Source organism: Botrytis byssoidea (genome assembly GCF_014898295.1).
Source record: "Botrytis byssoidea strain MUCL 94 chromosome Unknown BBYS_001, whole genome shotgun sequence".
In the NCBI taxonomy this organism is placed as follows: domain Eukaryota; kingdom Fungi; phylum Ascomycota; class Leotiomycetes; order Helotiales; family Sclerotiniaceae; genus Botrytis; species Botrytis byssoidea.
This window is the reverse complement of record NW_024065842.1, coordinates 1,262,589-1,283,536: the sequence shown is the minus strand read 5'-3', so window position 1 is coordinate 1,283,536 and position 20,948 is coordinate 1,262,589. Positions and strand designations below refer to the sequence as shown.

The window sequence follows — 20,948 nt, the reverse complement described above, 5'->3', positions numbered from 1 at the left end:
GTGAATCGATCGAATGCGGGCATCGCAGAATGTTTGTTGATTGTGCTCCACGAGTCAACCCTCGCCTTCGGCTCCGACTTCATGTAACCAGTTGATCACAATCAATCAAACCAATTTCGTCCGAAGTAGTCAACAATCTTGCAAATTGAACATTTCTCTGAAATTCGATTTAACCGTTTCACGGTTCACAGGGCTGCACAGCCTTGAGGCACGATGAAAATACAAATTTCTCGAGGAAGCTGACTTGGTATTGAAAAATATGCGAGGCTGGAGCCTTGCACGCTTGAAAATAACTAATCAAAAGGCAGGAAATCCATTACGCTCTAATCTGACCTATCGTGCGCCAGAGTTCTACTTTAAAAGCAATTTCATAATCCAATCCACCGATGCGCACCCAAATAATGGACCGCAACCTCCACCACATACCAGTTACTCCACCCTACTCCCTACCCCCCCACACCATCCAATCAATTACATCCATTTCTCACCGTCGCCATAGCCGACCAGATAAGCAACCAAATCAGTAGCCCCAAGAAAGCAGCTTGCGCGGCATACACCCACCATTTGTAGGCATGAATCCGCGACGGTTCCTCCCTCTTCTCCCGAAGGATTGTCGCGAAGCAGAGGATCGAGACTAAGGTAAACGCAATGAAGAAGGCAGTGATTACGATAGAGGCCTGCCAGGCACTGCATCCCGGGTCTCGCTTCTCATGCTGATGAGATCCGACGGTACGACGCTTTAGGAATCTGGGAGATCTGAATAGACCATTAGGTTTATTGCGAATCGCGGGGGAGGAGGTTGAAGTCGGGGATATAGGTGGAGCGGATGATGTAGTAGAGGCTATAACGCCAGTAATGCAGGGAGTCAAGGCATTCTGGGCAAAAAGGTGGCAGAAGCCAGTGGCAAGAGTCGTGGATAGAGTTGAGATCGTTGTAATGGCAGTGGTTGAGAATATCTCTGTTGTCAAAATTGTGGACGTTAAGAGAGCCGTGGTTGCAACGGCAGTGGTTATAGAGAGTTCAGTTGATAAGATTGTAGAGGTGAGAGAAGCAGTAGAAGTGATGTTAAGAGTGACTACAGCAGTGCTTGTGCCCTGAGGCAGGATAGTAGTAGCGACGACGTTGGTGTAAGAGACGTATACGATGGAAGTAGAGTATACGGTTGATTTTGCCCGTTCCAGGTCGACAAAATCGCCAGCACCAGTGGATACAGAGGGATGGGAGAGAGTGTCAACCATGGAGGATAGGTCTGAGCCAAACGAGCCAGCAATAGTTTCCGCGGTGGTAAGAGCACCGGCGGAGACAGCAGAGAGGGGAACAGTATCTAGACCAATGTCAACGACCATGGTTCAAAGCATAGAAAGCTGAATATAGGACAGAGGGAAGCTTACCTTGAGCAAGAGTCAAGACAAACATCAAGAACAAGAGCAAAAGCTTATAGAAATCCATCCTAATGTTGCTTTGGAAGCTAGATTAGTATAGTAATCTAAGATTGGAGATCTCATTGGGAGGACAATAAGATTTACCGTTGGGAAAATTCCGCTCTGGTAGGAAAGGAAAGAAAGACACTTACAAGACGAAAGTTAAGCAAGAATGGGGTTGTGGAGCTTAAAGAGTGATTTGAAGAACTCTGAGTGTAAACCAGAGGTGTCGATAACGTTGATAAATGGCCCAGAGCAACGCGAGAATTGATTTGAAAGAACGATTTTCGTTATGAAAGTCTGTGAAGTTGAGGAGAGGAGTCTGAATTGAATTGTACGTATTGTAAGTAGTTTGAAATGTTAAAGAAGCTTTTACGTAACGACTCAGAGGTGTGAATTGAGTTTGTGGGTATTCGTTACAGGCTATAGGAAGTTTCAGTAATGTAGGAGGCGACTTTAGATTGATGGTAATAAAATATCTTGGTAGCAAGAAGTCTTCTGGCTTGGTGCGCGTTTTGGTTGTCGAAGATTAAAAAGTCTTTCAGAAAATGAGAAGGAAGTTTTTAAACAGAGAAGACCTTGAAACCACTCAAAACGTATCATTGTGCTCTTTCGAGGAACAAGCGAGCGTATCAGAGAAATATTTGGATCAAAGCTCCCAGTAAATTGAATACCTTTTAGTTCGCGCTGCAGTGAATGACACGATCGCTGAGCACGATCGCCGACATCCCGATCGTAGTGAATAAGATTAGTCGGAGAGAAGATCAATAGCTGGAGTTTGATGATAGATCCATAGATATGACCAATCCGTTTGAGGCTCGTGGCTTGTGGATGCTCGTTGATGACTTGGAAAATATGCTAGGAATGACCAAGCCGATGGATTTTGCGTCCCTGGCTCGAGATGCGAGGGCCAAAATGATGTGTCTTTATGAGTAAGCCTTTGAACTCCATCGACTCTTTTACAAATTCCTAGTCCGACGTGGCAACGCTGAAACTGACCCCAAGTATTATAGGCCAAGCTTTCACGATGTATAATGGAAATGCGCGAAGCTCGTACGTCTCTTGACCGACCCATGAAGTCATCAAAGAAAATCTCGACGCCAAAGCCCTGAATACAAGAACTTTCGGAGATCTAAACTCCAGGTCAGCGCAGCTTGACGTTATGTTGATCTTTCAACTGCCCGAATGAAAGATTGGAAGATAAGTAAGCATGGACCTTGGACATGCCTTCGAATAAGATGCTTATCAAACCCACACTAATGTACTTGTAGAGCTGCTTTGCCAATGCAGAGATAATCGCTCAATACGAACATGTGCCAAATAGTCGAGAGGCCCCTTGCTTTAGTGTGAAGCCTACGACTATATCCTATCTTGCAAAAACTTACTAGTGTAAAAATTCTATATATAACATTAACAAACAAACCCTGGCACATATCCGAAACTTTGAGGCTCTCCAAGAGACTCCTCATTCCACAACTATTGCCAGCGAGCTTCGGTCATCAAGCTATGTCATCCGATTTTTCACAAGAGCTGGACCCGGTCTCAAAGCTTGAACAGCAGGGATTGATACTATACTGAGAATCTGGCAGTGAATTTTTGAGAAAGAATCAGACGATCCTGATAGAGTTCGAATGTGGTCTGTTTAAGCCAAATGATGGCTCTATAGCCACCCGCTACCGACGACAAATCTTTTCGCAGAGTGACGAGTCTGAAACTAGAATATCAGCAGAAGAAGTTTCATATATATGGCATAACAAATAACTTTCAACAAGAAAAGGAATCGAGATTGAACATCGACAGCTCGCCGGATGGCTCACATCCTCTAACCAGAACATAGAGCAAGCATTTTTAACATATCGATCGTCTAGTCAATGCATCCAGATTTGAGACGCAGACTGGTCAGGAGCAGAACTGTCGCCAAAAATTGGCATGACCCCAGTGTGTACCACTCCCCTTGTAGGGTACGGAGTAATTAAGAGGAAGCTGTGCAGACTAGTTAACGTAGTCACACACACCGACCTGTAACTATAATCTCCAATGGAGCTTCCGGCTTGGATGACGAAAATTTCACGAGATCATTCATTGAGTATTCAGGCGAAATTGTGATACTATACTCGAAAGGTTGAAATTTCAAAGGCCCCCAATGCCAGAATGCATATCAAGGGCTATCATTTCTCTGTGAACGTCTGTTTGTTCCTGGCTTGAAAAGGTGGCTCCAAACATTGCATGGCCGAACTAGACACTTGTCTATTGCCACAGCTTGAATGTACAATGAAACTTCAATTGAGGAATAGTTTTGGTAGCATCCCAGAGGCTTTACTTTGATTTACTTTTACAGGAATGTTTTGGATGGTTTTCAAGCTCGGAACACGGCTTTTCTTCGGAAGTGATGGCAGTGATGGGCAGTGATGGCTCGAGCGTCTTTCATCACCATTTAAATACCTGAAGGACAAGTGAGGTTCAAAGGCCAAGCTTACCTGCGAGAGCTCAAGGATAGCAATCTATATGGAGATGGCAGTAGTTAAATGTAGCTCTGAGACTCTTTTGAGTACAAGCTCTTTGCTCAAAAAAAAAAGCTCCAGCATTCTACACTGACAAGCAATTACTCACCAACACAAGATAGAAAGGAGACTGTATAGGTCTGAAGCCACAGAAGATGGCTGAATGATGAATGAGCTGTGGTCAAACGTGTCAAATGATATAGCATTAGATATGAGATGTTTGAATAGGAGAAAGAAGATGTTGACGAATGTGTTAGAAGATCAATACTTGTTGTGCTTGAGCCTGAATGTTCTGTCTCATGGTTTTCATATAATTTTAGTCTTTTACATGTTCTATTCTGCTTCTTATATCCATCTTGTATTGGGGGCAAAAGATATGATATCACTGTCAAAAACCATGGTGAGACTTCTCTAGCATCCTCACATTCAAGCACTATTTAGCTTCCTCATGACCTGCCTGCACTGCGTAAGCGCATTTTGGCGTTTGCTTTCGGTTGAACCTCGGATATATGTCATAGACATCCTCAACTTTCATAATCTTCTGGTAAAACATACTCACTACCTTTCCCTTCCCCCCAATTTATTACATTACACATTACTCCCTCGGACATTCGAACAATGGCCTGGCCATATCCTTGAAATAAATATTTCATGTAGCTCATGAAAGTTACAAGAACATAATTCACGTTCGGACGAAATTCCTAATATACAACAATTATAGGGTGGCGGATACAGATCGCAAACCTCTAACAATACTTTCTCCGCAAACCGTACAGGCGCTGGCAAATTCGACAAAAAAGTAACATTGGAGAGTGCATGTCTCCTATTCACAATAAACAATAAGGAATATGGCTACGACCACCGATGCTGCCCCTATAGAAGTGGCAGAGAGTATACAGATCGATGGAGCGGAACACGAGATAGTTGATATTGGAACTGATGGAGATGTCATCCTTGAAGTTCTCTTTGAAAATACGAAAGCTTGCACAAAATCGATACCGAACGAGACGATTCAAAAGCTACGCAACTCAAAATTGCCGTTTCCTTCAGCACGAGTATTTTACCGTGTCCGCCTTGATATTTTGAAGAAACACTCAAAATATTTCGAACATCTTCTTGGTTCAGATACATTTGGAGAAGGTCGGGCTATATCCGCCAGGTTTGCAGAGTTGTCCCTTTCGAGCAAAGATCCTTCAGAGCTACCAGCAGGAGAACTCCCTCGAATACAAATAACAGATGAAGATGATGCAACGAGAACCATCGGGAGGGAGGCAGTTTTCAAGGATATGCTCAGAATCATTCATGGCACAGCACATTCTAGCAAGTCTATCACTCTTCTCTACATTTCAATTTTGGTAGTTATGGCAGATAGGTATGATTGCATGACTACGATCGCGCGATACGTTGCGGGGAAATTCTCGAGCTTCAAATATCCGCCAACTCTCGACAAAACATCGGAAGAAGTTGTGCGACAGAAGGTACTGATATTCTACCATACGAATCAAGCCTTGCGCTTGTCCGCAGCGACGAAGGAGCTCATTCTTCGCGGTTCATCTCGTTGGTCAATATATGAAGAGACAAATTCTGACTTTCTAGCGGCTTGGTGGGATCTGCCAGAAGGTTTAGAAGGTGATTGATAGGTCACAATTTACCAATTACAATGTAGCTAATTCTTTGCAGATGAGCTTTCATATCGTCGACAACGGATAATTTTGACGATATCTTCCCTCCAAACACATTTTCTTTCTCTGTATACATCTCGAACACGACAATGTAAATTAGGCTATGATTCGTCAGCCGCCTGCGATTCCTTTCAGCTCGGTGAAATGGTGAAGTTCATGACGAGAAGAAACCTTCTCTCGCTCATGCCATATCAAGCAGTCCCTCCCGACGACCCTGAATTTATTTGGCCCGAAGCATATACTGGAGATATCGAGCTGCTTATTGCATTACTGCGAGAATGTCCAAGTTATCAAATTGATAAGAATCATGGGCATTGTGGTTTACGTAATAAATTACTTCCTGCTCTGAGCTACATAAAAGATTGTATTGATGGTGGCATTGGCATTAAGTCCAAATTCTGGAAAACAGAAAGATCGAGTCAAACCTGGATCCCTAGCCCGTCGACAAATAATAGCAACAAGAAGGCATTTGTTGTAGGAGGCAAAGAAGTAGGAGACGACAAGCCAGAAAACTTTTTCGATTTTAAAAGCTTGAATAGAGAGGACCTTACGTCTGGCGGAAGATCACTCGGTGTAGACAAAGCAGCGAAAAAATTGTTTCTAGCCGACAAGTGGGATTGGATAAGGGAAGTAGAAACGGAAAAGGAGAAAGAGAGGATGTCAAAGTCTTCGTATTTTAGATTCTGAAGATCTAGACGCATTTACGACTAATAGGTATCTATACATAGAGAGTATCGGTTCGAGATAATGTATTTTGTGCCGTATTCCGAATGACAGTCGGCAATCTCATGGGCTGCGAGCTTTGGACATTATTATTCAGATGGGGTCATACTAAATGAGTTATATCATACGGCCAACCTTGTGGACACAATGCCAATATCTGGGGTAGATCTCCATTCAAGCCCCCAAGAAGGTTAAAATAATTTAGATACTAGTGCAAAAGCCTACCGCGAAAACCCAATTTTGAAACACCCTTTCCGTTTCACTAAAAGGCATGGCAGCAACGAATTGATCAATTAAAAAGGAGAACCTTGGAATGTTCTAGCCATAACAGAATAGATTAATTGAGCAATACTAATCTCACGAAAAAACAAGCTTTCTGACACCCATGCTACTTGAAGGATCTTAACCGAGCCCCCTCACTTCCCAAAGGATCTTTTACCGCTGCCTTCTTTTGCCCTTGGTAACTTGAGAGATTATTCGGTTCATTCCGGGAATAAAAGGTCTCGTCGTGATGGCTCTGTATGAACATGGAATAATTCGAGGTTTTTCTCCGCGTGGGGACTATGGATTGAGTCAAATGACCGAATTATTGATATTTAAGAGTGGTAAATCAAAAGATTCCTATGCTTTTCAATGGGACAGGTAGATGCTTGCAAGGCATCACAAACAAACATACAAGAATCCATATAGAAGGTTTCATGTATAAACGTTCGGATATTAAATCCGAATATTTTCCCCACTTTACCCCTTTAGCGATAAAACGTTGACTGCGATTCGATAATTATTCCAAGGTCCCCTGTTTAAACAAAACACATCAGATCACAAATTAACGACCTTGGTGACAGTCATTTAGTGATTCGCGTCATAATCACATAGTGTTCATCTGTTTACAGAATTTGAGCGAAACGCTGAGTCCCGAAAAAGAAAAGTGTCATGAAATTAAAGTACAGAGAGGGTCCGGAGCGTTGTTTACCATTAGGATAAGTTGTCAACTCTAAATGAGAGGGGGAATGAAGTTAATTAATCGATGAAGTGGAGCATCGTGAGATCTTATCTCTTTGACTTTCTGAATAAATACTTCCTCCTCCCGATTTAAGCTTCCCTTTTTCTCACTCTTCCTTACCACTCTCACTAAAGTCACTCATTCATTCATTTTTTCAGTCACTCTTTTTTTTCATTCTACGCTATGCGTTTCACAAACTTTGTTTTGGCAGCTGGCCTTACAGCAACCGCATTCGCAGCTCCGGTAGCTGTTAGAGATGAGGATGATAGCTGTGTTGCTGATTACGATGAGACCACTTCCGCTGCCGTTGTAGCTCAAACCACCCTTCCCTCTTCCTCCGCCGCTGTCGTTGCCGCCACTTCAGTTGCACCATCAAGCAGTGCCGTCAAGACCTCTGCCGCCGTCGTTGCTTCATCAGCCGCTAGTCCGGTTGTTGCTAGCTCTTCCGCCGTTTCGTCCGCTGCTGCAGTTGCTATCCCGGCCTCTTCCTCCCCAGCTGCCTCTTCCTCTCCAGCTGCCGCTTCCTCCAGCAAGGCTGCTGTTGCTGCCGCATCTAGCAGCGTAGCTGCCGGAAAGTTGCAATGGATCGGTGCCAGCGAGTCTGGAGCCGAGTTCGGTCAAACCAACCTCCCAGGTGTTGTTGAGAAGGATTACACCTTCCCAAACACTACCGCCATTCAAACTTTGATTGATGGTGGCATGAACATTTTCCGTGTTCCATTCCTTTTGGAGCGTATGGCCCAAAGCAGCATCACCGCTGACCTCGACGCCACTTACCTTGCTAGCTACAAGGAGGTCATCGATTACATTACCGCTGCTGGTGCAAGCGCAGTCATGGAAGCTCACAACTATGGACGTTATGACTCCGCCATCATCACTTCCACCTCCGACTTCGGTGGTTTCTGGGGTAAACTCGCTACCGAGTTCGCCGATAACTCCAAGGTCATCTTTGACTGCAACAACGAGTTCCACGACGAGCCCACCGCTACCATCTACGCTGAGCTTAATCAAGCTTGTGTTACCGCTATCCGTGGCGCTGGTGCAAAATCCCAATACATCTTTGTTGAGGGTAAGTCATTCTCCGAACTTCTCTTAATATCTGAAAACTTTTTATACTAACATGTTAATTAGGAACTTCTTACACTGGTGCCTGGACCTGGGTTTCATCTGGAAACTCCGTTTCCATGTTGAACATCACCGACCCTGAAGACAAGCTTGTCTACGAATTCCATCAATACCTCGACTCTGATGGATCCGGAACCTCTGCCACCTGTGTTAGCAGCACCATTGGTGCTGAGCGTATCGCCGATGCTACCGCATGGCTCAAGACCAACAACCTCAAGGGTGTCATTGGAGAATTTGCTGGTGGTGTCAACGCTGACTGTGAATCTGCTATCTCTGGCATGTTGGATGCTTTGGCTGCCGATAACGAGTACTGGTTGGGTGCTTTGTGGTGGGGTGCTGGCCCATGGTGGGGTGATTACATCTACGCTTTCGAGCCACCTACCGGTGCTGCTTACGCCCAATACTTCGACACTCTTGTCAAGTACGTCGCATAAACGTATGTAGATAAGATGTAGGAGTAGGGGTTGAAGGAAAAGCCTATGGCTTAGGAAGTGGTTTTTGATTCGTCTTGTATATATGTATAGCATGGGCCCTTGTGGAGGTGTTTGCTTAAAGGGGGTGTTTTAGTGGAAGACAAAAGAGGGCGGAATTAAATCTCAATCCGTTTCCAACTTTGAATATTTTGATCCAACTTTGTGATTCAATGTGTTTGTACAACTAAGTCTTTCATTATTATTGCTGCTGTAGTATGACCAAATGACAAGCAGATCACCGTTTATTTAATGTGTGTAATCTCATGTGGTATACCAGTGGGTGTAAGGTCTGACGGGACACTACAAAAAATTGACTTATAGATATCTTCTGATGTATCAAATTGTATATCTTAACAATTGTAACAATTGTTTATTAGAAATAGAACAATCAAAATATGAAATTTAGTATCAAACAATTCAAGAATGGGGATCAACCATCTACAACCACATGCGTTTGCCATGATACCTCACGTGGTATAATCATATGATGATCGATTTTCCATTTAGTCAAAGAGTAGAACACCATACATACATCCGCTTTAACAACTCCTTTACCCCGTAAGTAGACGTGATTTTTGTGCCTCATCAATTTCAGTCGAATGAGAAATTAGAAATTCAATCAAGATACCTCAAATTGAAGGATTGCAAGTTATAAGATAACATTTGTGTAAAAGTTCACGGCACCAAGAAAAAAGGTCACATTCTAGAATCACGTTATCAATTTGAGACTATAAAATAGAGTTCGCACTTCTTTTCGTTGCAGCTGTTCTTTCCCCGCCAATAAAATTTCTCAATCAAACAGGCGGCCCACTTTTGCTTTTGCTTTTGAACGACATTAACTTTCCATACCCAAGACATGGTCAAGCTACTCATAAAATCACCATGGTGTTGGTACAATGATTAGTTAAAGCATATAGCTATTCTCCGAAGTTCTTCATTCATTGAAGTCACTCACGAGCCAAGGCTAGGTGTTTTCTGAGCATCTTTGCGGAGGAGGAAAGACCACGCGATTTTGCAGATAAAGTCAAATTTCCTTTCTCGGATCTAGCTCGCTGCCCGTCTACTTCGTTGAGGCTCGTGGCACTTGATGCTATTCACGGCTTGTTTACTCAAGCAGTCAGGCCCTGAGTACGGCATGAAGCTTATAGAAACAGATTTTGATCAATGGTTTAGATCACTGATTGAATCTGGAGCTGGCATCTTACTCATGTGCCATTAACAAGTTCTTCGGGCTCGCTTTTGAGAATAGCCATCTAGAATTTCTGGGTGTTGAACCACAGGTGCTGATTTGGGTGCCACTTGTGTCTCTCTGTATTCTTTGCAGCTTTTCGTAGTATATGATTTACGGCAGTGCGAGCGACCACGTGGAAAGATTCTGCTTCCATTGTTGCTTTATTTTTCGTTTTGCTTTGACACGTTAGATCCATACAATCTAAATATTCTTGTATTGTTCAATTATTCAATCGAACTTTCCTGCACGATGCAGAGGTCTATACACTGACGAGTAAACTTCCCCAGTGTGATAAAACTAAATACTGGGGAGTTTTCGCTAAAAAAAATTCTGCATATTCAATACCTAACTATGCATTGTTTTTGGTGGTGCATGACCACTCTCTCGCAAACCACTCTCTTCACTAGTGCCGTAAGGTACCACCATTTGGTTGAGACTAATGACATGCATGATACAACCCTTTCAAATGCTATAGTTGGCTGATTGATCTTTAATTTTCTGACATCTTTTATGCGTGCAGTCAGTATTGTACAGTTTGAGTCTAAACATCTTAGCCTTCCCTATTAGATCAATATGACGTCAAATTCTAGCTGACTACATCATTTTTACAACACATTACACCTCTCTCTTACTACTTAATGATAGAACCCTTCTGGTAACAGTACCATTCAGCAATATTCTTCTACAAGAAACGCCTTTTTATCTACTATTGCCTCTCATAATTCGCTAAATCCTCTCATCTTTCTCTCGAGACATCCATCCAAACGCAAATAAGACAAACTTTTCTTCACTGCAAAATGCTGAACACTATGTCTGGCGGTTTCATAGTGCAAGCGGTCCATCGTACCCTTCAAGCTCGTCGTATGGAATTACAATTGGCGAAACTCGCTCTCCAAGAGGAAAATGACTGGGAGATTGCAGCAATTTCCATCCATCCATGGCTCAAATTTGATAGCAGTGATAAGATGTTAAATATTTTACTCGACTTTGCTTGTTTGAATTCTCCATCTCAGCACAACAAGCTCACCAAGACTCTAATCAAGATTCTTCCGAAATACTCGAGCCATGCTACCAATGTCCATATCGATATTGCATTTGGAATCCCCCACATGGATGTCATCAACAACAACACCAAAGCTGCTCGCCATTGGGCCATGGCCAACGTCGTCTATGAGCTTAACAAGTTCCGCCAACTTGACTCAGTTCGAGTCTCAATGTCTGTACAAAGGATTTACTGGGAACAGGTGAAGCCCGTCAGCGCCGTCTATGGGTTGGATCATCCCCACTGGACTTTCGCCATTATCGAGAATGGTGCGGAGAACGCAGTTGAAATTGATTCTGACATTGATTGTAAATTGAGCTCTCGCTTCAATGATGAGATGTACTGGTGATGGAAAATGGGGATTTTTGAGCGAATCGATTCATAGACTGCGGATATTTTGGGGTGAAAGATTCATCTGCCCGCTTCTTGCCATTGGCCTTTGCGATGATCATTCCATGTTAGGTGATAATGAGGAATTGGGTGGCAGCGACATGTTTTTTTTTAGTATATAATTTCTGAGGCTGGGCCATGAATCGCTTCTTGTATAATACCACTCAATTTAACAATACGGCTAGCAGCTACTGCATATAAAAAAAAGAGAAAAAATCCAATTCCTGTATTTTCTGTCAGCTTCTGGTTTTTTGTGTTACTTTGATCACCTTCGATAATTTTGATCTATTTCATATTTAATAACCCTTGTAGACCGTAAGGCCATAACATTCTGTATAATTATTGCGCCCAACCTTGTAGTATCTGTTCCAACAGATTTGTATCCAATATCCTCTTTTTAAAGCAAGAAAAGGGATATTAGCCTGATTAGAGGCGTTTTCAGTGTAGGCAATAGTATACTACAGCGAAACTGTGGTGTGTATTAGCATATTGATATTGCAGTTAGTACGTATAGAAAGGAGGTTATACCACTCTTGTACGTATTTATATATCTAAATAACACTAGCAATATACTGAAATACTGGAATCCAATATAATATCTTTATTCCTATCCAAATTAAACAATAAAATTCCATTCCTATATAAATTAGATTAGAAACAAGGGATTTCATTTCAATTTGAAGTAAGGAATGGAATTTTATTGTTTAATTTGAATAGGAATAAAGATATTATAATGAATTCCAATATTTTAATATATTGCTAATAGTATTAAATAATTAAATAATATTGAATACTTTTAGTGATATTGAATTCTGTACCACATACGTACGTATTTCGAAAAAATTCGATACGCATCACTAAACTAACCCGTATACGAAATGCAGGAAATACTATTGCCTACACTGGGCGTTTTGATGCTATGCACAGGCAAAAGCACTGGTTCTCTAGTAAAGCGATTGACATTCCCAGTTGGTTGCAACACTTGTGTTTGCAGTACCGACGTACTTCGCCTGTTGAGGGTACATACAGATTGGTCGTTGGTTGGTGACATAATCCAAAGTAGCTTCATCATCCCATCTACTTGCAATAACTTAAGTCGGTGCGGTGTCATGTTTGACCCAGTCGATCAAGACAAGCAATACATCATGTTGAGCATTATTGAATCCAAGCTTACTATGGATCCAATAACCGTCGATCTCGAAGTGAGGGAAGATGAACATCTGATTACCGATGGTCGAAAACAAGAGTTATGCTTCTATTGTGACTTTTCCATGATTCTAGGATAGTATATAGCCCTTTCAAAGAACTTTTTGATAGATTCGGATCTCTTGAGTAGCAGTGGACGGTTAAAATCATATAACGGAGGAAATCATTTTAAGATGGGAGACTACTGTCTCCAAATTTATGATTCTTCACATACATACTCCATTTATTCTTCTAAATTCACTGAGCTAGGAATAATTTTCCTGATTCCCTTATATATTTTGAGTCTCAATCTAGATACTGATTATATAATGCTATACCTAACATCTCTGTTTATCGACCGTAGTGCTTATCCAGTCTCGCCAGTACAATCAGTTCTCGAGAGAATCATGTACGGCAATGAAGTACGAAATGTACATGTATTTTGTCTTAGCGTCTTCGTCGGGAATCGTAAATAGGTTGGAGAGATCCTGAGATTTCCTCCTCCATTCTTCCTTTCGTTACACTACTTTCAATAGTACCTTCAATAATACCTTCAACAATACTTTCAGAGCTCATTATCACAACTTTCCACAATCTTCAGAATTAAACTGCGACCTATTTCAAAATCTACATCATTCAAAATGGCCAACCACAAGGGACCAAAATCAAACGCCAACCGCCGCAACAGAGCCACTCACCGTGCTGATCGTGTTGCTGATATTCCTGCACATGATATGGTACAATATGCGCTTACCAATGCAGCTCTCACTATTAATCTCGATTTTGTGACTGCCAGATCGCCTGGAGAAGAGCAGGACGAAATTGAATCTTTGCTCGAGATCACCCCAAGATATGGCAACGATACAAACATCATTCATTTGAAGATGACTTCCAAGGCTCCTGAAGAAGATATCCAGTGTATCGATAGACGTGATATTCTGGCTCAAGTTGTTGAAAAGATCAACAATCTCCCTCATATCAAGGAGATCTCTTTCGTCATTGCGGTTGATCGATTCAACTGGAAGCAAATTGACACTGCATCTTCCATCTATCGTCTCAAGTTCGTCGATTGGGCTTTTGAATTGAAGATCAAAGATGGAGAGACGCAAAAGGTTCTTTCAGATTCTCGAGTTGATCGCGAACTACGAGCTGTAGAGAGAAAGCTACAACATCAGGCGATGTAGATTCGGAAGGGAAGGACAGACGGTGACGGAAAGGGGCTACAGACCGGAGCGGAGGGAGTGAACAGTAACCAGTCATAGTGTTTTGGGAAGCGAGAAAGTCTACACAAGATCAAATTCTCCACGAACAGAACAGAACGTATTCCGCCGAAGTGCTATCATATGGGGGTCGATTTTTTTTGGTTTTCAGGGTTTTTATGGTGTATGTTTGGCTTTACGCAGGATGAAGGGGCTTTAGCGAGGCGAGTGCTAGTACCATGGTTTTTCATTGACTTATTTCATCATTCGATAACAGAGGATCGCATGTATGAGGCAGCTACTGAGGCAATAATTCCCAGTTACATAACAATGATATATGTCTTCTGCCTTTTATCAAGTGCTTTGTGAAAATAAAAACTTCAGTGATCCATCTTGACTGCCATTGTGACCAACATAATCATTTACTTCTTCACATATTCTTTTTTTGTACTCATCGCCAACTTTGGTGGTATTTCCATTCCTGAAGCTGTGTATAAACAATGAGAAACATCAGAAAATTTGCACAATTTACATGGAAATGAATTACCACTTTAAGTTTCAAAGCGGCAGTATCTCCCAGTAAGATCTCGAGAGTTCCGTTGCAGTGACAAAAAGACTTGCATATTGTACAATTCTCTCCGAATAACCACACCAAAAAATGGATATCATTATCTTTGTGTTATCCAAGCTGTCATTTTCATTCTCTCCTTATCTCCCAGCTACGTAGAAAGACGAGCAAAAAGAGATCTCTACAAGACCATTCATCCCACCAAGATCAACTTCCCTTCCTCTAAATCCTAATCCGAGTCCGTATTCCTATTATAAAAACCCTCTCTATCGCTATCACTATCAGTCGAGCTTCCATCCGAACAATGACTAGCAATCAGTTCCGCGTACCAATCCGAATTCATATCCACTGTTTCTTGACAATATCCTCTCACATAGTACTCGAACGTAGTCTGCCACCTAAGATTGCGAAACTCAAGAGCACAAGAAATCTGCGAAGTATTGCGTTCGCGCAACCAGAATATAACATCGCTTCTACATAAATTGAATTCGTCGTTGAGAATTTCGATTATTTCGGAAAGATCTTCCTCGACTCTTCTGAGTCCAGTATTGTCGTTATCTGGTTCGGGGAAGCAGATGTTGAATACGATTTCTCGGGTTGTAGGGGCGTACTGGGAAATATGGTGTTTGACGTCAGAGTCCTCGTAGTTGTAGTTGATTGTTAAAGTCCCATGATGGTATGAAAGTTCAGAGTGCCAAGTAATACCTGAAGCCATTTGGGCGTTTTTGGATCGTCTCCTTGGTTTTAGGAATTTTGAGTGTTCTTCATTTGAAGGTAAGCTTTTGCTGATGAGATGCAAGTTATTGCGAATGTGCCGGGGTTATATATCTTCCAAGAAATGTATCAGGCTATGGAAACATGAAGACTATTAGAGATGCTAATGAGATGGTCGTAGAATGTGCACTCGAAGGATATCTTTGTGCCCAAGGAACTCACTCACAACTTGAATCATCGAAGAGACTAGTTTAGTTGTTCTCTCAAGACACTGCTTGACACAGAAATGTCTAGACAGGTCTCAAGATTCGAATCTCTACAACTCTATGAAGTTTCACCTGACAATGACAATAGTGTCTTTAAAATATCTCATACTTCGCTACAAGACAAAGAAATGGTAATAAAATTGTTTTTTAGCGACTAGATTTCATAGCTCGAAGGAAAATACAGGGTTATTTGAGAAGGGTGTGCAAAAGTTGAGATTTGAAAGTATAGCTTTCGCAGACATGATTGAATTCACTATAAATACCTAGCTAATATATTCCTCCATCATTTTCAAGAGGAACCTCCATCTACTTACCAGACAAGTGACTGTTAACAAATTCTATGTCATTCAAACATTCTAGTATTATTGTGGTGCTCGAGTCGAGTGTAGAACGGTGAGCCAGGGCCGATAGAAATATAATTTCCATGTCTACCACGTTTTTATCTCATGCTCCACTGCTGGCAACGGCTACGCAAGTCAGAAAACGGAGCGACACAAGCGATCCGGCTGAAGTCTTCGGTGTCGAGGCTCAAACTAATTTCTAGAGTTCTCAACTGACGAAACCCTCTAAGGACTCGAACAGCATCTGCAATACGGCGCAAATTCTCAGTCTGATTAAGGGGTCCGTAATCAACGGTATATGTGATTCCAAAAGTTTGCACATTGCAGCGAAATCTATTTTGTGGTTCGGGGAATTGGATTTTGACGATGACTTTTTCGGTGAAGGTGGCATATTGAGTTAATGTATACTCCAAGGTCTCTCCCTCATTTTCTATGTGGCCTAGATTGAAGTCGTAGTTGATTGTTAAAGATCTGTTATTGCGATTGTAGCTGAGCTCGCGGTGACGTGGGATGTCGCGTATGTCAGTCATGTTTGGCTGGACTCTTGATAGATGATGGAAGTCGTTTCTGTGTGATGGTGATACTATGTCAGCACCCTCGGGGAAAGTGTCAGTATTAAGTACTTGCCAATGTAGCAAGGTTTGCAGATCGGGATATCAGAAGAAAACGCCAAAATGAACCACCAGAGAATGCTCTTGAATTTGAAGCTGAATTCATTATTGATTCGAGACGGGGGTAGACTACAAGTCGAATTTGTAGAAATCTTTCGAGAACGCCCTGCCCGAGAAAAGACTTGTTGTCAGAATGTCTTAGACCTCAACAAAGAGCACGCATTCAGCGTGAATCAAATTGATGCTTCTCGCAAGTTTACTACTGTTTTCCGCAAATTCTTATCAATTAAGAAAATCTTCATAGAATAGCGAAGTGAGTTTCTTCCGCATCACGATGCGAAAACGCAAGAACAAACTCAATCAAGCCGATCGCTTGAGGCGAGTTACTGCGCACATCAAACCACATAAGGGCTTGAAAATTGTAGATGAATTTTTCCTTCTCATAACCATCAACAACGATTGGCAAGTGCAGACTCAACGCAGAAGTAACAAGGCCCTCTTAGCACGACTCCCTGAATATCTACAACATGCCAGGAGAGTCCGCATCGAGATGTTATGCCGAGACCCGGAAGACAGACGAGCGCACGAAGATACCGTTCGGAAGACCGAACTATTGACCAACATAAGGAACTTGTTGAATGAATACGCCGATATCGACAGCGTAGAGGTAACCTTTTACATGAAGAGAGAGGAAGACTTCGACCCATGCATTCCCCAGCTTCAGGCTGTCATTCTTCTTTACACTCTGAGTTTCAAGGAATGGACTCTCTACTGCGATTGAAGAATGGGAGCAAAGATCATCAAAGTGAAGCGCGATTCTGAACTGGAAAGAAAGATTACCACCCATCCATGGTTAAATTTGCGGCACGGTAGCCTTTTAGTCATCAAAATCGACCACACCAAGAAGCACAGACTGCGCAAGGAAATCAAGTATGTGGATGAGCGCGAGGAATTGCATGAATCATTCTTGAAAATTCTACCTCTCTTCTTGAGCAAAGCAGCCACAATCCGTATTGAAGTTACACCATTGGAGCGCAAACACTTGTTGGTACGCATGTTCCAGAACCGCAAAATGATGATTGAGAAAATGGTTCTAATTTTCAATGGAAATCGGAAAGTCAAGAAGGCAAGGTTGTCTTTCGGGAACGTAAACCCAATTTCTCAAAATTTGCAAGTTGTTTCCATGATTTAAAGTCGGCTTGAGGACTTTTTATCGTTCCTGATAGGGAAAATCGAAGAGGGATATCACTACCCGCGCTCGTTGCGCGCAGAATTCGGTAACTTTGTACACACTCAAATTCCGGTACTTCATCAGAGCTTGACCGGCTCACAAATCTTTGAGATACCCTTCCTTTTATTATGCAGGTGAATCCTAATGGTATTATTGCAGTTTCCCGCCGGGGAAAAATCGCTAATCGCTCATATCTGCTTCCATTCGTTCATTAGGCGTAGGATCTTAGTTAGCATATCTAGTTCCGAATGCAAATATGAATTAGATCCCTTCAATCTAATGATATCAACCATTTGTTGCGATTGTAATGATTTCTCTGTTTCAAAAATCTGCAAGAATGTGTCCTTGCACCGAGTATTGCGTATCGGATATTCAACTCAAGACTTGATGAGCTGAAACCGTTATCTTGCTGCAAATCACTCTTCATGTTATTGAGCGAATCTGTGGTGCAGTGCTTTAGATAGATTTCGCGCTTCTTGTTTTAAGACTCAATCCAGATCTCCAATCCAAAAAACTCTATTGGGTTGTTTATGATTTAGTCCATTGATTGATTTGAATGATTTGAAAGATTCATATGAAGTAATATACCGAGATTCAACTGCATCTACAAATGATTTTAGAATAGTCGTGCGAAATTTGAAGAAAAATAAAAGTATCCGGCTGGAACTCGTGAAATAGCACGAGCTATACTCAGACCTTGAGATCCCATCTTGACAAGGGAAATTCTGGTAGCTACTGTAAAGTTTTTACCTTATACGAGAAACTACAATGATTTATAAGGAATATTTGTATTCAAGTACCCCATCATACTCTCCTGTGACTACTAGCTATATACCAAAAATGAGGTCAACAACCAAGTCACCAACACATTATTGATCCCACCTTCTAACACCTATTCCGAATCCGATGCCATCCATATTACACCCTCATCGCTATCTTCGGGATAATAGTTACTATAATTTGCCCTCCCATGTATACATTCAAGCTCTTCAAGCCAGCCCGAATCCATATCAACTGTATCTGACCACTCACCCTCAACAAAGTAAGTCAGCTCGCATCCTCTGAGACGAAGTCTTTGAAAGGCACGAGCACTTGAGAGCTGATTTACATCGATTCTATGGAGGAAGAATGTTGCTTCGAATTGGGACACGTTTGTGAATTCGTTGTTGATGACGGTGACGATATCCTCGATTTCTCCTGTTACTCTCGAAAGATCAGAGTCGTTGGGGTTGGGGGGTGGGAATGTGATTTTGAAGTGTATGGTTCGGACGCTCGAGGCATATTTTGAAAGGTCACTCACAGCTGTGGAATTTCTATAGTCGAATTTGATTGTGAGCTTACCATTGTCATCGTACTGAAGTTCCGGACGATGCATTGTGTTCTAGTCTCTTTGGTTTTTGTTGCAAAGGTACGGTTTTAGTTCGAGGATGAAGTTTATTGCTGTAAGAGTTCAAAGGGAGCTTTTACAGTGCTATATATATCATTGTTTGTTGAATCAATGGAAACATCAGGACTACTAGAGTGCTATCCAGGAAGAATGAAGTTTCAGATGTTAAATATTTTGAAACATTTCCTGAGAGTCTTTGTACAGCAACAGGCCATTGCGGGAATCTTATAAATATACTCGGGTGATTAAAGAGTTTGGAAGATCACCCAAGAGAACTATTTCTTGGGCTCTGCTCAACTACCTATCTGCATACACTGTGTTGAAAGATCTGGGGTCTGATTCTATAATAGTGATTGTGTGACTGTATTCAATTTCGATCCATCACTACCTATATGGAAACAATTTCAAGCAAGGGACTACAACTTATTCAAATTCAAGCTAGAAGTGATAGGTGGAGCTGTGTAGAAATTTCTCGCAATCTTGAACGGGGAATTCGGTACTGGAAAACTCAGTTGGTTGGACTAGAACAATCTATTGGGCGGTAGTACTCTCGATCTACCTGACACATTTGTTTTTGCTATAATTCTTTGTGAGATAATTTATTACTTGGTGTTTTAAGAAATTCCGAAACACCGTCTTCTTTTCAACATCACCATTTGTGCTGCTCCGATATTCTGTACCAAAATCATCGACAAACTTGAGGTATTTTTGATTTGGGAAAGTTGCAAGTGAAAGAGCCCCCGCAATTGGAAAAACACCACAATGTCACAACAGAGAGGCACTCCTCAAACCCCGGTGCATGAGGATTTGTCAGTTTCGGACGGAGACGCCCTCGTCATAACCATCGACTACAAAAGACCAGCTAGAGAGCAAAGTGAAAGAACTGGTTCCAGTTCTCTGCTTGAGCACCTCCCAGTAGTCTCGGGGTGCGTGAGAAAAATACAGATCAAAATAGTTTGCCGGATTGCTTATTACCCAGGAGTCCATGGGCGTACAAATCGCCCAAACAAAAATAGACTATGGAGAGGACACTGACCACGCAACCCAGCTTTTGACGAAGATGAGAGGTATCTTCGATAAATTCAATATTGAAGAGCTAGACGTTGAGTTGCACTTGCCTTGGTATAATCATCGTCAACTTCATGCTGCGGTTCCACTCGTTGACCTAGAATTCTCGGAATGGACGCTACATTACATCTCGGGAGTGATTACCAATGGTCAATCTATACAGGTGAAGCAAAATGGCAATAATATCATTTTACATGACTGGTTGGACTTTGACGAGAACAAAAATTTGGCTATATTGCTCAACAGTCATCCGAGTCCTGGCATCATCGAAAGAGAGAGAAGATTCATCAGATTGCTCCCACAGTATGTGAAATATGCAAAGCATATCATCATACACATTCTACCAAAATCTGGGGAGCGAGCATTGAGAGATAGTGGGTACACGGATTTTAAACGGCTTGCTAGGAACGCGATTAAGATAATCGACGAATGTTATGGTGTTGGTAGTGTCAAGATATGTGTCAAGAACCTCCAATCTACGTATCGTTGTTTCAGTCGTGCGGCTTGCTTCTGCGACTTCAAATCCACCGAATGGAAGTTTTCCGGAATCTCGAAATCGCTTGAGAAGCAAATCAAATACCTTTACGACAAAGGGGTTTGCCACATGAATAAGTGGACTATTACTGAAGAGTGTGTGCTATGATTGATCTGGGCTTTGTATTATTGCACTGGTAATTTTGAGTGGTGTGATGAGAATAAGCACGCGTAGGAAGGTAGTGAAAGAGGCGAGAGAGGTTGAGATGAAGGTCCAAGGAGAAGAATGAAATTTGTGTTTTCCGGAAAGGTG

The 20,948-nt window shown here is 42.0% G+C and overlaps 11 protein-coding genes across 11 annotated transcripts; 6 read left to right on the top strand and 5 right to left on the bottom strand.

Annotated features, from left to right (window-relative positions):
* Positions 1-467: 467 nt before the first annotated feature.
* Positions 468-1,659, bottom strand: EAE97_000385 (uncharacterized protein; the record flags this gene model as incomplete). Its single annotated transcript, XM_038870895.1, has 3 exons — positions 1,574-1,659; positions 1,392-1,459; positions 468-1,324 (listed from the first exon to the last, which is right to left on the bottom strand). Exons 2-3 carry the CDS (start codon positions 1,447-1,449, stop codon positions 468-470), a joined length of 915 nt encoding a protein of 304 aa, XP_038738256.1. The 5' UTR covers positions 1,450-1,459; positions 1,574-1,659.
* Positions 1,660-4,770: 3,111 nt separating this feature from the next.
* Positions 4,771-6,291, top strand: EAE97_000384 (uncharacterized protein; the record flags this gene model as incomplete). The annotated part of the gene is made up of 2 exons (XM_038870894.1): positions 4,771-5,551; positions 5,603-6,291. The coding sequence occupies 2 exons, from the start codon at positions 4,771-4,773 to the stop codon at positions 6,289-6,291; spliced, it is 1,470 nt and encodes a 489-aa protein (XP_038738255.1).
* A 1,153-nt stretch (positions 6,292-7,444) lies between these two features.
* On the top strand, positions 7,445-9,126 carry EAE97_000383 (uncharacterized protein). Its single transcript, XM_038870893.1, has 2 exons — positions 7,445-8,399; positions 8,462-9,126. The coding sequence occupies exons 1-2, from the start codon at positions 7,514-7,516 to the stop codon at positions 8,887-8,889; spliced, it is 1,314 nt and encodes a 437-aa protein (XP_038738254.1). The 5' UTR covers positions 7,445-7,513; the 3' UTR covers positions 8,890-9,126.
* A 1,830-nt stretch (positions 9,127-10,956) lies between these two features.
* Positions 10,957-11,550, top strand: EAE97_000382 (uncharacterized protein; the record flags this gene model as incomplete). The annotated part of the gene is made up of 1 exon (XM_038870892.1): positions 10,957-11,550. The coding sequence occupies one exon, from the start codon at positions 10,957-10,959 to the stop codon at positions 11,548-11,550; it is 594 nt and encodes a 197-aa protein (XP_038738253.1).
* Positions 11,551-13,417: 1,867 nt separating this feature from the next.
* EAE97_000381 (uncharacterized protein) lies at positions 13,418-13,960 on the top strand (the record flags this gene model as incomplete). The annotated part of the gene is made up of 1 exon (XM_038870891.1): positions 13,418-13,960. One exon carries the CDS (start codon positions 13,418-13,420, stop codon positions 13,958-13,960), a length of 543 nt encoding a protein of 180 aa, XP_038738252.1.
* An 812-nt stretch (positions 13,961-14,772) lies between these two features.
* Positions 14,773-15,258, bottom strand: EAE97_000380 (uncharacterized protein; the record flags this gene model as incomplete). The annotated part of the gene is made up of 1 exon (XM_038870890.1): positions 14,773-15,258. The coding sequence occupies one exon, from the start codon at positions 15,256-15,258 to the stop codon at positions 14,773-14,775; it is 486 nt and encodes a 161-aa protein (XP_038738251.1).
* Positions 15,259-15,684: 426 nt separating this feature from the next.
* On the bottom strand, positions 15,685-15,949 carry EAE97_000379 (uncharacterized protein; the record flags this gene model as incomplete). Its single annotated transcript, XM_038870889.1, has 2 exons — positions 15,685-15,776; positions 15,838-15,949. 2 exons carry the CDS (start codon positions 15,947-15,949, stop codon positions 15,685-15,687), a joined length of 204 nt encoding a protein of 67 aa, XP_038738250.1.
* A 13-nt stretch (positions 15,950-15,962) lies between these two features.
* On the bottom strand, positions 15,963-16,394 carry EAE97_000378 (uncharacterized protein; the record flags this gene model as incomplete). The annotated part of the gene is made up of 1 exon (XM_038870888.1): positions 15,963-16,394. One exon carries the CDS (start codon positions 16,392-16,394, stop codon positions 15,963-15,965), a length of 432 nt encoding a protein of 143 aa, XP_038738249.1.
* A 415-nt stretch (positions 16,395-16,809) lies between these two features.
* EAE97_000377 (uncharacterized protein) lies at positions 16,810-17,256 on the top strand (the record flags this gene model as incomplete). The annotated part of the gene is made up of 1 exon (XM_038870887.1): positions 16,810-17,256. The coding sequence occupies one exon, from the start codon at positions 16,810-16,812 to the stop codon at positions 17,254-17,256; it is 447 nt and encodes a 148-aa protein (XP_038738248.1).
* Positions 17,257-18,598: 1,342 nt separating this feature from the next.
* On the bottom strand, positions 18,599-19,081 carry EAE97_000376 (uncharacterized protein; the record flags this gene model as incomplete). Its single annotated transcript, XM_038870886.1, has 1 exon — positions 18,599-19,081. One exon carries the CDS (start codon positions 19,079-19,081, stop codon positions 18,599-18,601), a length of 483 nt encoding a protein of 160 aa, XP_038738247.1.
* A 774-nt stretch (positions 19,082-19,855) lies between these two features.
* EAE97_000375 (uncharacterized protein) lies at positions 19,856-20,804 on the top strand (the record flags this gene model as incomplete). The annotated part of the gene is made up of 2 exons (XM_038870885.1): positions 19,856-20,023; positions 20,073-20,804. 2 exons carry the CDS (start codon positions 19,856-19,858, stop codon positions 20,802-20,804), a joined length of 900 nt encoding a protein of 299 aa, XP_038738246.1.
* Positions 20,805-20,948: the final 144 nt, after the last annotated feature.

What these genes read in the sequence shown, in the direction of transcription:
- EAE97_000383 (XM_038870893.1), top strand. Translation starts at nt 7,514, where the DNA reads ATGCGTTTCACAAACTTTGTTTTGGCAGCTGGCCTTACAGCAACCGCA. An exon ending in CCAATACATCTTTGTTGAGG is followed by an intron (nt 8,400 to 8,461) that starts GTAAGTCATTCT and finishes CATGTTAATTAG; the next exon opens with GAACTTCTTACACTGGTGCC.